This window comes from Suncus etruscus, chromosome 11, assembly GCF_024139225.1.
Source record: "Suncus etruscus isolate mSunEtr1 chromosome 11, mSunEtr1.pri.cur, whole genome shotgun sequence".
In the NCBI taxonomy this organism is placed as follows: domain Eukaryota; kingdom Metazoa; phylum Chordata; class Mammalia; order Eulipotyphla; family Soricidae; genus Suncus; species Suncus etruscus.
In genome coordinates this window covers 102,273,662-102,292,848 of record NC_064858.1, presented here as the reverse complement: position 1 = coordinate 102,292,848, position 19,187 = coordinate 102,273,662, and the positions used below count along the sequence as shown (strand labels likewise).

The 19,187-nt window shown below is 31.6% G+C and overlaps 1 protein-coding gene across 1 annotated transcript in view; it reads right to left on the bottom strand.

Moving 5' to 3' along the window:
• The window catches only part of TRHDE (thyrotropin releasing hormone degrading enzyme), a 429,201-nt gene that overhangs the window by 168,013 nt on the left and 242,001 nt on the right, over positions 1–19,187 (bottom strand). Inside the window, exon 6 of the mRNA XM_049783963.1 lies at positions 3,727–3,864. Coding sequence (XP_049639920.1) covers positions 3,727–3,864 — 138 coding nt within the window. The remainder of the gene's footprint in view (positions 1–3,726; positions 3,865–19,187) is intronic.

Sequence of the window (19,187 nt, the reverse complement as noted above, 5' to 3'; positions counted from 1 at the left end):
TCTCCATTGGATCTTCTTGACCAGCTTGATAAAGTTAAAATAGTTTAACAAGCAATCCTCCAATTTTTTACCAGCTTAAATTACATCCTGTCTCTTAATATATACTCAACATTTTATAATCAGAATTACCTGATTTATCCATGCTGAGCATCATTCACATGATATTTTTATGAATTTCCTACCATAAATTAAAAATATATTTTATATTAATTATTTTATAGAACCTAACTTTTACTTATTATTAATTCCTACCACTCAGTACATGATGATTATAATAGAAAAAGTTTAACAAATTGTTCCAGAATAACTATACAGTTGATCAAATGTAATGATAGGTAAGAATATTGGTGCTGTACTTGATTTCCTGAAAAAAATTTGCCTTAGATTAATTAAATATCCTGATGCCTAGAATGAAAATCATAATACCAGTGATTATCAGATGATTATGAGAATTAAATGAGATAATAAATTTAAAGAGTTTGGAATAGTGCCTAGCACATAGTAGCATTCTATAAATGATAATTGCTTATATTTATGGCTTAAAAATTACCTACTCTGCAGAAGTAGAAAAAATATATTAAAATATATGTGGTGCCAGAAAACACCAGAATTTCCATAGCATTTCTGAGGAAGAATAAATCTAGGACATCATATTTTCTTACTATTTCAAAACTAAATTAATCAAATTCAACATAATACTATGAAATAAACACATTGAAATCATGGGACAGCATACAAGATTCACAATAAAATCAATTCATATATAGTCCACTATTTTTGACAGAGATTTCAGGAATAAGGGAAATTAGTCTTCAGTCACTGGAGATAAGAATATGGACAATCTATATGCAAAACAATGAAACTGTGCCTTTATCTTATACTATACAAAAATCAATATAAAATGGATTAACATTTAAATATGAGACATCAAACTATAAAAGTTCTAGAAGAAATCATAGATAAAAATATTCTTAACTTTTGTCTTGGCAATAATATCTTGGCTAAGACACCAAAACATTGGTAACAAGGCTCAAATTAACTAATAACTGTATATTAAATTAAAGACCTTCTGCCCAGCAAAGTAAACAATTAATTAATAGAAAAAGCAACTTTTAAAATAGAAAAATATACTCAAGTGGCATATCTGGTAACGGGTTAATATCCAAGATATATAAAGAACTCATGAAACTCAATAGCAAGAAAACAAATAATTTAAATAACAGGCAAAGGACCTAAAAATAGAGGGGTGGCCCATAAAACAAATTTTAAAAAATGAAAAATTTTATCTAAACACATAAATCAAAATATAGAGGTATACATAGTATTTGTTATTGAGTCATAAATATATTTATTTATTGAGTCATAAAAATAATAAACTCCTGTTGTGACAAGCATTAACCTGGAGGAAATTACGCTAAATTAAATAAATTATTCCTGGAAACATAAACACTATATGCCACCATTTATATGTGAAATATTATTCAAAAAATCATATTTCATCAAAATTGAAACTAAAATGGTGGTCGTTAAGTGCCAAGGTCAGGAGGAGTTATGGTATGTAGGGGTAAGTAAAAACAGTAGAAATAGATATAAATAGAAATAAGAATAAATTATGAAGATCTAATGTACAGTATGGTGATCATAGTAATATAGCACTGTGTAACCAAGGTTGTTGAGAGTCGATTTTATGCATTCTCACTACACATTCATATGCACACATTAAAGAGAAAGTCTTGTGAGGTGAAGAACATGTTAATTGTCATGATCTTGGTAATCATTTTACAATTTACATAAAATCACACCCTAGATTCTGAAACAGATGCTATTCAAGTGTGAAAGCACAGATATAACATTTAATGAGAATACGTTTCCTTGAAGTTATTCATGCTTATATGAAATTTGTATTTACAAATATTCTTTTCAAATGGGTAGTTGAAAATAACTTCATATGTCTCCAAGCTCATCTCAAACTGGCTTAATAAATCAGTTTCTACTTCATATTTTAAGAATCAATACAGATGTATATGAAATAAATGTCCATTAAAGAAATCTAGCCAGAGCATCATATAAAAATTAATTTATATTATAAATATATTCTGGTTCTACATTTTCACATTCTTTTAAAAGACATAAAACATTCTTTTGAACCAACACAATTGATAGTACTTGAAGACATATTTTCAATGAACACAATTTGTGTTTTTTTAAATTAAGCACAGACTATTAAGTCATAATCATTGAGATACATAATTTGAGCCAAAAGACAAACATCAAAATGACTACTTAAAAGATTTCTGTGGAGTCATTGATTGACTTCTAGTTATAAGAAGAAAAATGTGTCATTTAGGGAAAAAGTAATACTTTAAAAATAAAGCATTTTAAATCAATAAAGTATATAAAATTTTTTCAAGGGCCAGACTCATAATACAGCAGGCTGGGCACTTGTCTTGTATGCAATCAACCCAAATGTGATCCCTGGCATCCCATTAGGTCCCCTAAGCCTGACAGAAGAGATTCCTGAGTGCAGATCCAAGAGTAAGCTGACTATAGCTGGGTGTGGCTCAAAACCAAATAAACATTTCAAAGCAAATTTAATCTACACTAAAAATTGGTAATATACTCTAGTATTATTTATTTGGAGAGGGAGGCTGGACCACACTCTGAGGTGCTAAGGCCTTCTCCTCGCTTTGTGTTAAGGAATAGGTCTTTTGGGCATTAGGAGAATCATAATCATATGGGTTACTTGAGGTCAGGTGTAAGGCATGTACCAGAGCTGTTATACTACTTTACCAGCCCTGACTTTAGAAATATTTAAAATATTATGAAGTTGCTTCTAGGTGTCAAATAAATATGCATGTATTTATGTATGCATGCCATATATACACATCTGTATGTATGTGTGTGTGATTGTGTTTGTGTGCTCTTGTTAAAATTAGAACTCAGGTAGAGGGGCAGAAAAAAAAAGATAGAACAATGGTCTGGGTTCATTCCCTACAGCCTTTAGTCCCTAGATCCCACCACAAGTGACCCCTTAACAAAGAACAAGGAATAAGGCCTGAAAGCCACTATCAAGTATAAAATATAAAGAAATCATCAATATCAATATCAAGTATAAAGAAATAATTAAAAATAATTTAAAAATTCTAGTCCAAAAATGAACAAAAATGTGTTTATTAATTTATTTTATTTATGTTTACATCTAATCTTTGACCCCCAAATCTTTTTTCCATTTAGACCACTTTTAGTATGTAAATTTTCATTTATTATTTTTATTATCCTATAACCATACAATACTTCAAATTTTCCTTCACTAATATTTAAAATATACATATATCTTGTTACTTGCCTATAGTCATTTGAATTAGCCAATTAAAAGTGCCCAAATAAGGAGCATTGATGAAAAATAATTTGTTACTATACATGTCATCTTTCTCATTACTATTAATAAAAACAAGCATTTATTTTTAAGACCTTTCATACATCGAAGTCTTGAAACACTAATTCATTAATGCTTGCACCTTTCTATGCACTATTTGACAAATATTAACCCTATTTCACTGATATATAAATTAAAGCTGTAACTCATAAAATGAATGACATGAACCTTTCCAATGCACAACCCACACTTATCTGCCAGAATGAAAAGACTATAATTGCAGAAAAATAATTTGGTTACCACAGGCTAGTGAAATATCCAATTAGCACTCAAGTCTTAGCTGTTCCCACCTTTTTATATGCGATCCAGTCAAACACCCTGTCAATGTCCGTTGCCCGCAGCACTTCCTGGGATACTGGATGGGAACTGGCCAAGCCATCGAGCAGCATCACTTCATGCAGAACATCTGTTAAAAACCTCTGTTTTTCCTGAAATAGAATAGATGGGGAAATATAGATGAGTCATGATTATGAGAAAATATGTGTGACAGTATAAACAGAATGTGTGTAAAGAAATTGATGATGTTCATTATCCTGTGTGAGGCGAGACAACACAAAAGAAAACCCAATGACTAAAATATCCCTTAAAACTAAGGAGTAGAGTTGAGCACAACATGAAACAAAATCAATGAGCTACAATGCATAGTAGATAATAGATAAAAGAGTGGACTCTGTGTTTTAACACTAGCTAAAGTAAATGTGGACAGTGGGCACATAAATAAAATCGACTGGCATGCCTTTTGCATTCTGCAGGGTCAACTTTATTTCCAAGTAACCTTTTTAGTTAGTTCAATATAAGACCACTAACTAGATTTCAGAATTTCTGTGCTTTCTGGCCTTTTACACAACTGATTTTCAGTACCATTTTAGCAGATCTTTTTCTCTCTGACCTTCCTTCCTTTCTCAATTCTCTTCTTTATACATATGTACATATATGCATATACTTATGACTTTTAAATAATAAAAATTAAATGATCAGTAGGTAATCCTTTACCATAAGGTAATAAAAATAGACAAAAATAATGAAATTTCTGTGTATTACTGAGATATTAATATCACTCTAATAAAAACTAATTTAGCATATTAGAAAATAACTGCAAAAAAAAAAAAGCTTTGCTCAGTTTTTTTTTTTTTTTTCAGAAGACTGCTTTAAATAACTAGTTTGTATTTTGTTTACAAAAAACTGCTCTTGGTCTCTAGACTTCCTTGAGGAAGAGGTAAAGAAGGTAAAGAAGAAGCTGCATCAGATAACAATGCCTAAATAGCCCTTTGGCAGTCAAGAGAAGAGAAATAACATTGCAGAAATAAAACACTGTAAGGTATAAACTGTTACATCTAATTCTAAACGCATCCCTGGGCTCTCCCTGTTTTGAGCCAGCAGGTAAACAAAGTGTTGCTTTTGAGTGAGTTGTAATTTCAAGTTGAGAATAGGTCATCTTGGATTTTTACATATGAAAATGGAGACCTTAATATGCTACTTTAAATATGACTTTAAAGAAATATTTCTGTTATCATAACTTGTTGAACAATTTAGTAGATTAATCAATTGCCTAGTCGTACAACTATATATTATAAGGTCATCCAGTTGCATGTTTATTTTTAAAGCAGGTTTAATAGTCTCTAACCTTTAATTTCTTTTGTCCAGTTTTGGTCTGAGTTTCACAGCAACGGTTTATAATGCATTAAGAAGATAATATCTCAATGACTGAGTCAAAAATCTCTGAGAACTACTTAAATCCCTCAGTGATTATAATTGCACATGTCAACTATCCACTATACTAATTGCATAAGCTAATACAGTATCTCTTCTCAAATTACATTATGTATTTAAAGCATATTAGAAAGCTAAAATTGGAAACATGATTATGAAAAAAAATTATGTTTACATCGCCTATTTCAAGTATTCTAATTATCAAAGATAGATCTCAGATAAATACCCTAGATTTAGACACTATAGAAAATCATCTAATGCCAGGCAGAAGTGCTAGCACAGAGGTAGGACCTTTGCCTTGCACACAGCTAACCTGGGACAGAACCTGGTTCAGTTCTTGACATCTCATGTGGTTCTCCCAGAGCCTGCCAGGAGCAATTTCTGAGCACAAGAGCCAGGAGTAATCTCTGAGCAACACTGGATGTGGCCCCAAAACAAAATAAAAACATCATGTAATGCCACATAAAAATTTAATGTTTCTCCTAAGTAAATATTCAATATTATTATATATTAATTTATTGTGTACATGAAATTTATATGTCATATTAGAAGAGTCAAAAAATATAGTTATACTTTAACTTGTCCACCAAACACACTTGGTATTAGTATCACTTGAAGCTATAATTTCCACTCTGAAGGCAAAAACATTCCACAGCTTAACTATCGGCTGCTTCAGTTTGTCATTCAAACATTCAATAAAAGTTATATAGAGTAAATGAACTTAAAATGAAGCTGTATTTGAATCCTAGTTACTAACTATTTAGCAACAATAAATATTTAACTACATAAAAGTTGAAAATAATGTCTTGGTTAGCTAAAGATATAATTTCTAGAAAAGGCATGAAGCAAATGACTTGGTAATTTAAATATAAAATTAAAGTAAATTGAAAAAAATAATAACTTCTTGTTTAAAAAATAAACTATATTATAATGGCAAATATTTTCCCTGGTTTAGGAATTCATTATAAAGAAAGTGGTAAGGGGTGATGAAAATTAAAACTGCAAAGGTGACAGAGAAATAAGATAGGGGTGGGAGGAAGGGGGCACTTTGGTATTGTGATATGGTAACTTTGCACACTATTGTCATAAACTTTAACACTATTGTAACAATATTTCCTACGTTACAATAAATAAAATAAATATAAACTTTACTTAATATACTATTTTGTGTTTCTTGGGGGGAAATGACTGTTTTTGAGAAGCAGTCTACAACAGGCTAGACACAGAAGGGACCACTTGTACTAGCAGCCCAGGAGGAAAAGGAAAGGTGATATGAGATACAGGCTGGAACAGAGATAAAGGGAGGACAATATATATTGGTGGCAGGAATGCCCCTGATTCAATGTCACTATGTACCTGAAATACTACTGTGAATTATTTGTAAATCACGTTGGTCAAAATAAAAATTATTAATAAAATATATTAAATGTATTCATTTTAATACCATGGTTATAAATTTTCTCATAATACAGTTTTATCTGTCATTTGATGTCATAACACCTATCCACCACCTCTACCATTCCTTCTATCATTGTCATCAATGCTAGAATCATTCCCAACCTCTCCCAAGCAAATATGAATAATTTCCATAATATTTAGTTTTACACCTTAGATGGTAATGGAATTAGAGAAAAAGGTTTGATTAAAAGTAAATTTATGAAAACTGTAATATCCTTTAATGGGATCATTGTAACCATCTGTACTAAGCAATTTACTGTAACTGTAACCAAGCAATTTACTACAAGTTCAGAATTATATTGTTGGTTTTGTTTATTGTAAAATAACATTTGGTATAGTGGTTTACACTACTATTATTAAACTTTACTTATTTTCAACACTTTTTTCTCTCTCTCCCTGTTGACTATTTTCTTCCAACATTGTTGTAGCATACACTTCCCTGTCCTATCCATTCACCTACTACCTCTCTTTCCATGGCATACTTCCTACTTCATTTTTATATATTTATAAACTACTGGCTGTGACTTTAAAAAAAAGCTTTGAAATTGAGCTGACTTTAAGATGAGTAAAAAGACCAAATATTTGACTGCAGTAAAAAATAATTTTTCTTTTACACACTAGAAATATAAAAGGAAATTTGAAAGAAAATGACAATGAATTATTTATGTAAAGTTTAATTGAAAAGGTAGAATTGATTTGAATCTTGAGGGAAATTGAATTTTTGTGAGTATGTGTGTGTCTTTCTGTGTGTTGTGAATAAGCAGCATAAGTTAAAAATGGATAACATTAAAATTTGTCAAAAGAAGATCAATGATAATTGAAACAATAAGTCTTTCTATTTGTAGACATTTCATGGTCTTGTTGCATATAAAATTATATTTAGAAGCTTCCAATAATATTGACTGTCACTTTGCATTATACTTTTTAAATAAATTATTGCACTTGAAATTTTAAGAGTAATGTAAAAACTTTTCAGAAAAGTAAACAAAGTGTGAAAAGAAGAAGAAAGTTGAAAATAACATATGGAAAAGAAAGTCACTATTATTTCGCTCATTTATTGGTTTTACAAATATGCGCTGTATCACTTCTGCATGCTAGGTACGGTGCTGGAATTTTTGAAAGAGTATATGACTAAAATTAGTCCCTATCCTCAAAGAACTTTTAATATTCAAAAGTATTAAAGAAAACACAAGAGGAAAGCACACAAACAGCTATCTTATAATGTGATGAAATATGATGGATACTATAAAGCATAGAGGATGAAATGATTAATTAGTTAAGAGATGACTTCAGAAAGTGACATGAGGGGCCGGGCGGTGGCGCTAAAGGTAAGGTGCCTGCCTTGCCTGCGCTAGCCTTGGACGGACCGAGGTTCGATCCCCCGGCGTCCCATATGGTCCCCCAAGCCAGGAGCGACTTCTGAGCGCATAGCCAGGAGTAACCCCTGAGCTTCACCGGGTGTGGCCCCCCCCCAAAAAAAAAAAGTGACATGAAAGTGTGTTGTTGAAGGATGAAGGGTCGATCATTCAGTTGAATGGGAATCAACTAAAGAAGAGAGTAAATCAGGTAGAAAAAAAGATCATAATAAAAATTAAAAAAAAGAACTATTAAAAAAATAAAAAAGATGAGAAAATCAGGTATGCTGAATCATCAATTATCAGGTTCTAATGTTTAATCATAATGAATAGACTAGCAGAAATACTGGCATTATAAAAGTAATATTCTAAAAATGAACTTATCTATGGTACACAGGGTAGCTTGATGTATGAAGGTTATTGAAGTGGCTATCTGCTGAGGGAAAGTGGTGATGATGTGCTAGAAAATTTTCTAGTGAAGAACTGTCTCTTTCTGTAGGAAAAATATCAACCAACATGGAAGCTGACATGTCATGTTCTCTTTAGCTAATGGAGAGGACGTAAGTAAACACTATTTAGAATTACTTCATTGAACTCAAAAGAAAATATTTTGGCTGGATAAAAGTTTGTCTTTGAAGATGCTATTGACAATAATGTCATAAAAGGGTAAGAAAAATACTCATTGAAAGTATTGGTTGTATCAGAGTAACCACAGGACTCAGTTTTGTAGGAGAGATTCAAACATACATATTTCTCTGTGTATTTCTGAGAGAAAAGTCAGGAAGACTACTACAAAATTGGTGAAAGAGTATTCATCTGAAAGAAAACTGTGTGTCATTTAATAACCTTATGACCTTGACCCACTCATCCTTTTTAGACCTTAGCATCCTCTTTTGTCAGCATGAATGGTTGTGAAGATTAAATTAGGTCATTTGCTTTACAGATATTTATTGAGCACCTGCTTTATCCAGATGGTTTGCCTGGTTTAGCATATAAAAAGATACAAAAACACAAAACTGACCTTCAAAGACTTTATAGTAGTAGAAGAAAGCCTAAAATGAAAAACAAATGTTAAAACACCACCTGCTCCATGCAGGTAAAAATTGAAAGTAGTCTCAAGAATATACAGAGAAAGCTATACCTTGTTCAGAAAATTCTGGAACTGATAGAATACTCGATTTCTGAAAAACAATCCATGTTGTCTAGGAAATTACAGAAGAAAAAAGGTTTGGCCCCAAATGAACATCGGAGAAAAATAAAATTCATGGAGCTCTGAATCAGCATTGTCTGTTTAGTAGGTAGGATGAGCTGCTGTTTTTTGTTTGTTTGTTTGTTTGTTTCTGAGAGGATAGTGAGTAATAATTCATTAGTGATTATTATCGAGTAACAAAACAAATCATTGAAAGCCCTCAATGTCAAGATAAGTAGCTAGAACTACAAATTGTCATCATTAGCAAGATAAGTAAACATTAAAAAATGGAATACTGAGCAAAAATACACATACTATGGATTTATTTTTGTGATACAAATATGTTCTACTGAATCTTAAAAACTGCTAGGTTTTTGATGATCAATGGTAGTTCAACAAACTATTTAATTTGGAATTGAAAACTCAAATTAAATTTAGACATCAATGTAGACATGGATATACCTATGTTTCCTTTTATTCTAGTATATCTGAATAGTTTATTTTTAAGTACTTTCATTTATTAATGTAAAACAATCTCTTATTTACAGAATATTCTCTCTCTCTTTTTTTTTGTTTTTGGTTTTGGGACCACAATTGGTGACCCTCAGGGGTTACTCCTGGCTCTTTGCTCAGAAATGGCTCCTGACTTCGGGGACCATATGGGACACCGGGATTAAACCAAGGTTCATTCTGGGTCAGCGGTGTGCAAGGAAAATGCCATATTGCTGTGCTATGGCTCCAGCCCCCAAAACATACTCTTGAATCAAGGTAAAGCTACTGTTCTAATCTGTGGGAATCAAATCAATAAAATATATGATATTGTTTTAAATATGACAAAGATATGAAAGGGCTACATATAATATTGATATAATCTAGTTCTATATAATTATTGACTGTTGATTGTGAAAAGTGTTCAATATTGGAGGATAGGAAAACAAATATAAAGTGGACAAATTTTTGCCTCCATGAAACTTCCATTATGATAGGGAAGTACATGAGTTATTTTAATGGTAAAATATTAAGAGCATAAACGAAGTATAATACACAGCAGTGAAAAGTGATTTGTAAACACTTTCACAATCTATGACCATGTTGATGCAACTTATTGTTTTTCATAAAGATTTAAAATGATACATGCTATTTATACTTGATTTATAAATTCTATATAACCACATATAAAATCTTTTAAGATTTTATAGTTTTAACAAAATGCTACATGAATCATTACCAATCTGAACTCCTTGCTGACACAAGGCTAGAACAGAAAATATAGGCATAACTAGTACTGAAGGTTAGGCTTTTACTCTTATTTTCCATGATTTATTCAAGTCATGACAAATGTGAAAGCAGAGAAATGTGATCCAGAATTCAAACAAGAAAAGCAAACACAGTGAGAAAAGGTATTCATCATGTTTTATTTATGTAGCATGATATCTGCCATGGTGCAATTATCTTTTGTAAAATGTTAACATAATTCCATTTTGTGTGAGAAAAATTATTTGTAATTTAACTTTTTAATATTAGGTAATTTTACTATGAAACTTTATGTTGTCCTCTACTTTATAAGTTTCCAAAATGTACAAAGGGTTTTCAACTTTAAACTCTTAAAAATCAGTTATATGTCTGTCTAAACTCTGTCATTATTTCTGATTAGTTAATATTTATAGATACATAAATATCAAAATATAAAATAAAACAAGTGAAAATAAATGTTGCTTCTCTATATCAATGCTTTTATTAACTTTTCAAAATCCCATGTTTAAAATATTTATGCTCAAACTCTCATTTTTATGTTCAACCTGTTAAAGGAGTAAACTGATATGCAGTATATATTGAAGAACAATTTTAAAATATAGTCATCATCATTCACATATGGTCATCAGCACATACCATAAAACAAGTGATACTGTAAATTTTACTTTTTATAGAAAGCAATACAGGGACACCATAACCCTGACAGATCTCTATTTAAAATATTTTGTTATTGTTATCTAATAATAATATTTTGAGATTTATTAGTTTTACAATAATTAACTGAAATATATTTTATATTCTTTTTCTTTCAACTATCATTGACAACCCACAGTCAAGCCACCAATGTTTTAAAATGTTTTAAATGTTTTAAAATAGAGGCTGAAGCAGTGGCACAGCAGTAGGGCATTTGCCTTGCACGCGTCTGACCTAGAACGGACCGCAGTTTGATCCCCTGGCATCCCATATGGTCCCCTAAACCAGGATTAATTTCTGAGCGCATAGCCAGGAGAAAACCCCTGAGCGTCACTGGGTGTGGCTCAAAACCCATAAAATAGAATAAAATAAAATAACTTAATAAATATATTTAAAAGTAAATTATATATTATAGATCTAGGATAACGTTATTAACCTTTCAGAATTTGTAACTTTCAGCAAATGTTTGTATGAATTTCTGTACTCTCAAATACACTGGAAGCAGATTGGGTTAAATTGTAAGCCTCTTCAGTGACTACATCCATCAGCTGCCTTGTGTTTCGCTTGCAAAATTTGAGCTAAATGTGTCATGTCTCATATCATCAGGAATGTGACACAGCTAAAGGAAAATGTTAAGATGGAGCACAAAATGTACTGCACTATATGTAATGAAGTTCTGAAACTTCAACAGACTTGCTCAAGATCTTGAAAGACGTAGTAATGATGCTATGGCAGAAATTAGCTTCAATAAATCACTTGTGTTTTCATTAATTATCATAATCTTGGGTCACAGGAAACAACCATGAAAATGCTTCCCATAATGTCAATCATAAATCATGAACAGGTTGTCTAATCACGTTAGTCATTCTCATCCAAGCAACCCCTAAAATTAGTGTGAACAATTATCATATACCATGTGTTTCATATAACCTTTTAAAATGTTCATATCATTTAGCTTCCCATCACTATTTTGAGAATGGCGATTTTAAGTCACATTCAACAGTGCTCAGGACCTATTCCTGATTCTGTGCTCAGAGAACACTCCTTGTAGTTTTCTTTTTTTTTTTTTTTGTTGTTGTTGGTTTTTGGGTCACACCCGGCATTGCTCAGGGGTTACTCCTGGCTGTCTGCTCAGAAATAGCTCCTGGCAGGCACGGGGGACCATATGGGACACCGGGATTTGAACCAACCACCTTTGGTCCTGGATCGGCTGCTTGCAAGGCAAACGCCGCTGTGCTATCTCTCCGGGCCCCTCCTTGTAGTTTTCTTTGGGATCATAGGTGGAGCCAGAAGTTAAATCAGTCTGTTGTATGCAAGGCAAGCATTTTTCCCTTCATTTTTTAAGATTTCATGACTCTGTTCCCCCTACTTCCTTACAGACATTTGTCCAAATAAACTAAATGAAAATATATTGACATGTGTAATGTTCTATTTTTAAACTCACCATTCAATATGATTCAATAAATAAGTTCCCAGTATGAACTTTAAAACTATTTAAATCTTTCACTATTATCATCAATTCAGCTGGAATTGTTTTAGTTTTTCAGTTCTGAGAAATAGAATGGAGGTTCAGATGCTTGCCTTTTAGGCAGTAAACTCCTTTGGGTTAGTCCCTGTCACCAACTGATCCCTCAAGAACTATTAGAAATGACCCCCCTGAACAAAATGTCTTTGAACATTTCTAGGTGTAGCGCCCAAACAAAAACAAATCTCTTGAACACCTCATATTCTATATCTTTAATTAAATAATTAGAAATGATGGTGAACTAAGCACTAATGAATTTATCAAAATACTTGTTTTTGATATATATTTCCTGCGATTAGTTAGTGAGCATAAACTCATTTCAACTCTTCTGCAGTGCTTCAGGTTCTTAGCCAAGGATTTTAAATTACTGCAAAATAATAATGCCTTCATTCTTTTTGACAGTAGTACTATCTACTTATTGGTAGTAAGAGTTTTTTACTCTCTGTCCTTAACTATTTGACAAGCTGGTAAGACATTTAAATAAAATTTAAAAATAAATAATATAAATATATATTTATAATATATAATATAAATGTAAAATATTATAAATAAAAATATTTATAATATAAATATAAATAAATTAAAGCCAATCTTTTAGAATATACATTTGTTTCTTACATCCATCGTGAGAAATCTCTAATGTTTCAGTTACAGGTGCAAACAATTTAAGCAATCCACAATATTACTTGCTTGTCAAAATTAAATTTAGAACATTTAAAAATACATACATCTTAAATACTCAGTTTTGTTAGATTACAATAAAAGTTTTCTTTTGCCATATGAACTATATGAATTCATCTAGTTTAAAATTTAAGTCAATAAACTCACAGAAATATATTAGTGTTACTATCAAGTGAAAATTTGTTATTTTAGTTTGTATAGTATTTTGAGTGATTTAATTTAATAAGATAATTCTAATTAATGCTTGAGTTTTAATAGTACATTTTGATATTACTAATATCAGCTATTTTATAGTAAGTACAGATAGAAATGGTAAATTATCAAACAACTAGATGATAAAATGTTGCATTTGTTGTTCAAATCATAAAAGCCTATATATTTGCAATAAAGAGTGAATTTTTTTAAGTTAAAATATTTACTACTACTGCAAATAACTCTAGGACATATAGACTTATTAAGACCCATAAATTTAAAGATGAGTTCAGAATTTTAGATCTTGTATAATAATATATATTAATATTGTATCTTTAACAGCATAAATTTAGGTTTTATAATATTTATAAACTGTATAACTATACTGGTTATAAATTATAAAACAAAAACTTCACCTCACAGTTTAAGATATAGGACCTTGACTAATAATCTACATAGCCATCTGAGAAGATGGTTTCCTGTCAAAAATAAATAAATAAATAAATAAAATACAAGAATGTTATATTTAACATTTTAAAATATTCAGAAATTGTACAAACGTAGTCAGTTTTATTGTGGCTGATAATTTCAGTATTTTTCCCTGTATATATTATTAAAAGCCAATTTTGAACCTCAAAGAATATTTTACATTTAAGTTCCTAATAATAATTTTTCAGGTAAATTGAATTAATAATTGAAAAAGTTTTGATTCCTAAATTTGTAACAGAAACAGCATATATAGTTCATAGATGTTTTGGAGCTGATGAAAAAGATGACACAGTTACTCAGTAGCAGAAAAGCAAATTTTAACTAATGGGATATAGAGAAAAAAGGGAATTAAACTTCACTATAGGACACTATAAAATAATATTACTTTGACTTGTATAAAATAGTCATATATTATTATCACGACTTACAGAGAAACTAGCAGGAAAACTGGCAGAGGGAACTAGCAGAAAAATTAACATCTATGTTAGTTATAATAAAAAATGGATGAGTCAATATAGATTATTTTCTGTAAGTACTCTGTCATGTGGGATCAAAAGTGTCAGCAAAGTGCTTAACAACGAACAGAACATGAAGATCTTAGTGTGAAAGACTAGATTATTCTCAGGCCCAAGTGATATCTTTGTTAGCTCTCAAAAGAAATCAAAGATCACAAGAAGAGCTTCTTTACTTGTCTTTTAAAGTAAGATAGAAAACTTTGTTTAGAGAGTTTATTTTGCTTTTCAATAGCTCTTCTCTTATTTCAAGAACACTTACAGAGATTGTAAAAAGGTAATTAATGTCATGCTTTGCTCAGAAAGAGAAATCATCTCTTTACATTTAATCAGAAAACACATGAAATAAATAAGAAGTATATATCCACCGTGATAGTATTACCATTATAACCAAAAGAAAAGAAATCCTTTCTTAAAAATATGTATGAGAACCCCAAGTATAGATATTAATAAGATACTTGCCTTGCAATGGCCAACTGGGTTCAATTCTAGGTATCTCATATCTTCTCAACCACTCTCCCCAAAGAGCTTGGTAACCTCAGTTCTAAAAACCAAAATCTAAAAATTTCTTATCGTTGCATTTTCTCCCTTTTCTTAGTTTCTTTTCTTAATACAACACATGTGCGTGAGATCACCTGGTATTTGATCATTGTGTTTTGTTTTGTTTTTGAATGGCAATGCTCAGGGGTTACTCTGGGCTCTGCACTTAGGAATTACTCCCGACTGAGATTGCCAAGCACCGTGTGGAGGGGGCTTGAAACTAGAAGGAAGGGAAGAAAGTGATATTAGAATTAATTTAAGGACAGTGATGAAAGTATTTGGCACTTTGGTGCTGGTAGTTTCGATTAGGTTACATTGTAGACCCTAATCATCTATCCATCTATTTATCTTATCTACCTATCTATATATACATCCATCTCTCTATTTACTATTATAGCCATGTTACTATAAATCAATAGATTTTAAAATATAAATAAAACTAATAGATTTAATCAATGAAAATATTTCTCTTCCAAGTAAAGCTATTAATTTTGAGAAAGAACAGACTAAAATTCAAACTTCAACTAAATGGGAAGATAAACAAAATCTAAATGCCAGAACTGGAGATATAGGACTTCAGGTAAAGTACTTGTCTTCCATCCAACTGTTCTAGATTCTAATCCAACATCAGAGATGTTTATTCCTCAGGGTTGAGCCATAAGTATACCCTGAATACAGCCAGGCTTGCCCCCTTCAAGAAAAATTTTCAAATGAAAAGAAATGGCCATAGTACTGATTAAATATTTAATCAGATATTTAATCAGATAAAAGGATTAAATATTAAAACATGTTTTAATAAAATAATAATCTGAGTAGTCTAAATGCTCTTAATATTCCATAATTTGAATAATCCTTTAAGAGTCACTATGGGGGCCGGGCGGTGGCGCTGGAGGTAAGGGGCCTGCCTTGCCTGCGCTAGCCTAGGACGGACCGCGGTTCGATCCCCCGGTGTCCCATATGGTCCCCCAAGAAGCCAGGAGCAACTTCTGAGCGCATAGCCAGGAGTAACCCCTGAGCGTCACAGGGTGTGGCCCAAAAAACAAAAACAAAAACAAAAAAAAAGAGTCACTATGAAAATTTTTATTTATAAATATATGTATAGGAACAATTTAACTGGACTATAACTCAACATCTTTTTGAACCTCTCCATAAACAGTGCAACAAAGCCCTTGCTGGCAAACTAGAAGGACAAAAAAACACTCACTAACTTTATTCCTACTAATTGAAATCATACTCCTGAAGATAGAAAAGTGTATAGTGTATATAGAAAAAATTTATCTGTAGTATTAATACCTGATAATATATGTATAAGTCTATCCCATTAATAGTATGAATTATTTAGGTTGGTACAACATTTTGTGTCCCTGCCCTAGAGGAATCTTTTATTGTTTTGTTTTGTTTTAGTTGTTTGGGTCACACCCCCCAAATGTTCAAGGCTTACTACTGACTTTGCACTTAATGATCGCCCCGATTTGCCTCCTGTGGCCCCTAGGTAAATTGAGTTTGAGACCCCTGAGTGAGTTTAAATGAATACATAAAGTGAATAGTATGGAAAAAATGTGTCCACAAGCCATCAAGCTAGCTTAAATACAATTTTCAAGCTAGTATACATCAAAAGAAAGGCATTACTTTATCATAAGTAAGATCTTTAGAAGAGAAAATAAAATTATTAAGGGATTTAATTGGACACAGGTGCACCTGAAGTAGAGTCTTAAAGAAAGCATTTCCACGTATCTCTATTTGTAAAGGCAAACATGAAACAAATATGACAAAAGATGACATTCCAATAATTAAAATAATTTTGTTTCATGAATCTCAGGAATAGATAAAATGCTAAAGATGTCAATTATTTCAAAATTGGCTTTACAGAAATTTATGAATAGCAATAGGTACACAGAGGCTATTCGGGTCAGTGTTAAAACACGGCCCATCAAAGTCCTGCTATTGAATTCCTGGTCCAGGCAACCTGCCTCTGAGGCCATTACCATAATTGTAAAGTTCAAGACAAATAGCAAGAGAGGATATTCATCTCAAGATAGCTAGACAAATGTCTTACTCTATTTCACAGTAAATTAACATATGCAGTCTTTTGTGTTTTATAGTATCACAGAATTTATTTTTATTTTGAATGTCGCTTCAGTAATTGAGGCAAAATCTTCATCAACTTTAAATTTTTATTTTAATTTTTATTTAGTTATTCTTCAGAGGAGTCTCATTTGCATTTTGTAAAAATTTGTAGCACTCAATACTGTTCCTTCTAATATCCATGTTTAGTAATATCTAAACAGTTAAAAAGTGACATTTATGAAGAAAAAACTTCCATGAAGTGTCATGGACTGAGATAGTTATTTCTTGCATTAAAATTAGTTGCATTCTAAGGTCTTTCAAAAATGATCACTGCATAGTTAAGGACAATTAATCATGTAGTAATTAATTATTCTTTAGTTTCCTCAGAGCCTCAACTTTCACTGTGGTACTATTAATACTAAAGGCTTTGAAAGGAAAATTCTTTTAGCATAACTGCAAAAATGCTGGAAAATATCACTTGTTAATCAATTCATAAATTGTAGAAAGATAAACACTTTTACCAGGTGGAAAAGGAAGTCACTAAACATCGCACAACTAAATAGTGTATATTTAAAAACAGAGACACTTAATAGAGCATTGAATTATTTTGGCATGAATTTTGGTAATACAAAATTTTTATCAAGTATTAATATATGACAATGTTAGTAAACTATAATAGTTTGCTTAAAAACAAACCTTTATTGAAAGAAGAGAGACTAGGTTAACTTCTTTATAAAATTTATAAAGACTGGCCTTACACTATTAGGCTCCAGGCTTAGCATGAGCTTTTTTTTTTTTTTTTTTTTTTCAAAAAATTTCTACTTTTGCCAATTTATTGCTTACATTATAAATTCCTAGGGAACTATACAAAGACCTGGATGCTATGCAAGCGGGACCTTATAGTCTTTGAATAAATACTTTACTCCAAAAGAAATGCTCATATTTATATTTGTTAATTTAAAATATGCAAAACCTGAGCATTTGTATGTTTCAGAACAAAATAATTTTTCTTTAAAAAAGTCTTTCAAGAGATTATAGACAAATGGACCCTTAAAAGCTTTGCATATAGGAGGTCTTGGTTCAGTTCCCACAATCCATGTTATTCTAAGCACTAGCTGGAGCAACCTCTAAGCACAAATTATGGCCCACAGAGAAACAAAATTTTTTTTTCATTATTAACAGTTTTAATTATTTCTTCTGAACATGAATAGAACATTGAATGAAGATCATGAACAGTTCTTCTGAACATGGCATCTTTTGCCTATTTCTTGCTGCCAGAGACTTGACAGCACTTCTTCTCACAAATTTGAACCACATTTGGCTTTAGAGAGGAAGCAGTTGAGACACTCAGTATGGTTTGAAGATGATCATCATTAAGTCTAGACCTGTACTTTGACTTATTGAAGTTTAATGTGGAGAATAACTTTTCACAAAAATATGTGCTCCCAAAAGGCACATGGTGCACTTGAACATTTGGGAAAGCTCAGGGAAGCTGGGGGCAATTTTCTCAAAAATTGCCCATGCATGTCTGCTTTTCCACTAATCTCCCTGAACTTGGCTTTGAGATCAAAGTTGCATTGCAGGTCAATGAGCTCCATTTGAAGCACAGGAGGGGCATCTTGCACATCAAAGGAAAAGGGGTCCACAAAAATTTGGAAAGTGGCTCTGTGCTTTTTGAAGTCTGCAAATCTGTGATCAAATTCCTTCTCTAGCTTAAAAATAGCATCAACATATTTCTCACCACTGAATGGTATGCCTGCATCCACAAGTTCCTTGCCTGCTGGGAAATGGCAAAGGTTTGAATGAGAGAGCTGGGATTTCCATAACACAAGTTTTGTGGAGAATGCTCTCACGTTGTCATAGGCAGCACTGATAAGCTGCCCCTGGCCTTGTAACATCTTTTTACATTCAGCTCATGTGTGATGTCAACAAGAAAAGCTAAGTCCATGAGCCATTTGTGATCACTCAACTCAGAAACAGCATTCCCATCCTTCTCCATGAAGGCTTTCACTTCTCTCAACTCAAAAAATCTTTTCAGGATATTTCACCTGCTGAGCCAATGTACCTCAGTGAAATAGAGAACATA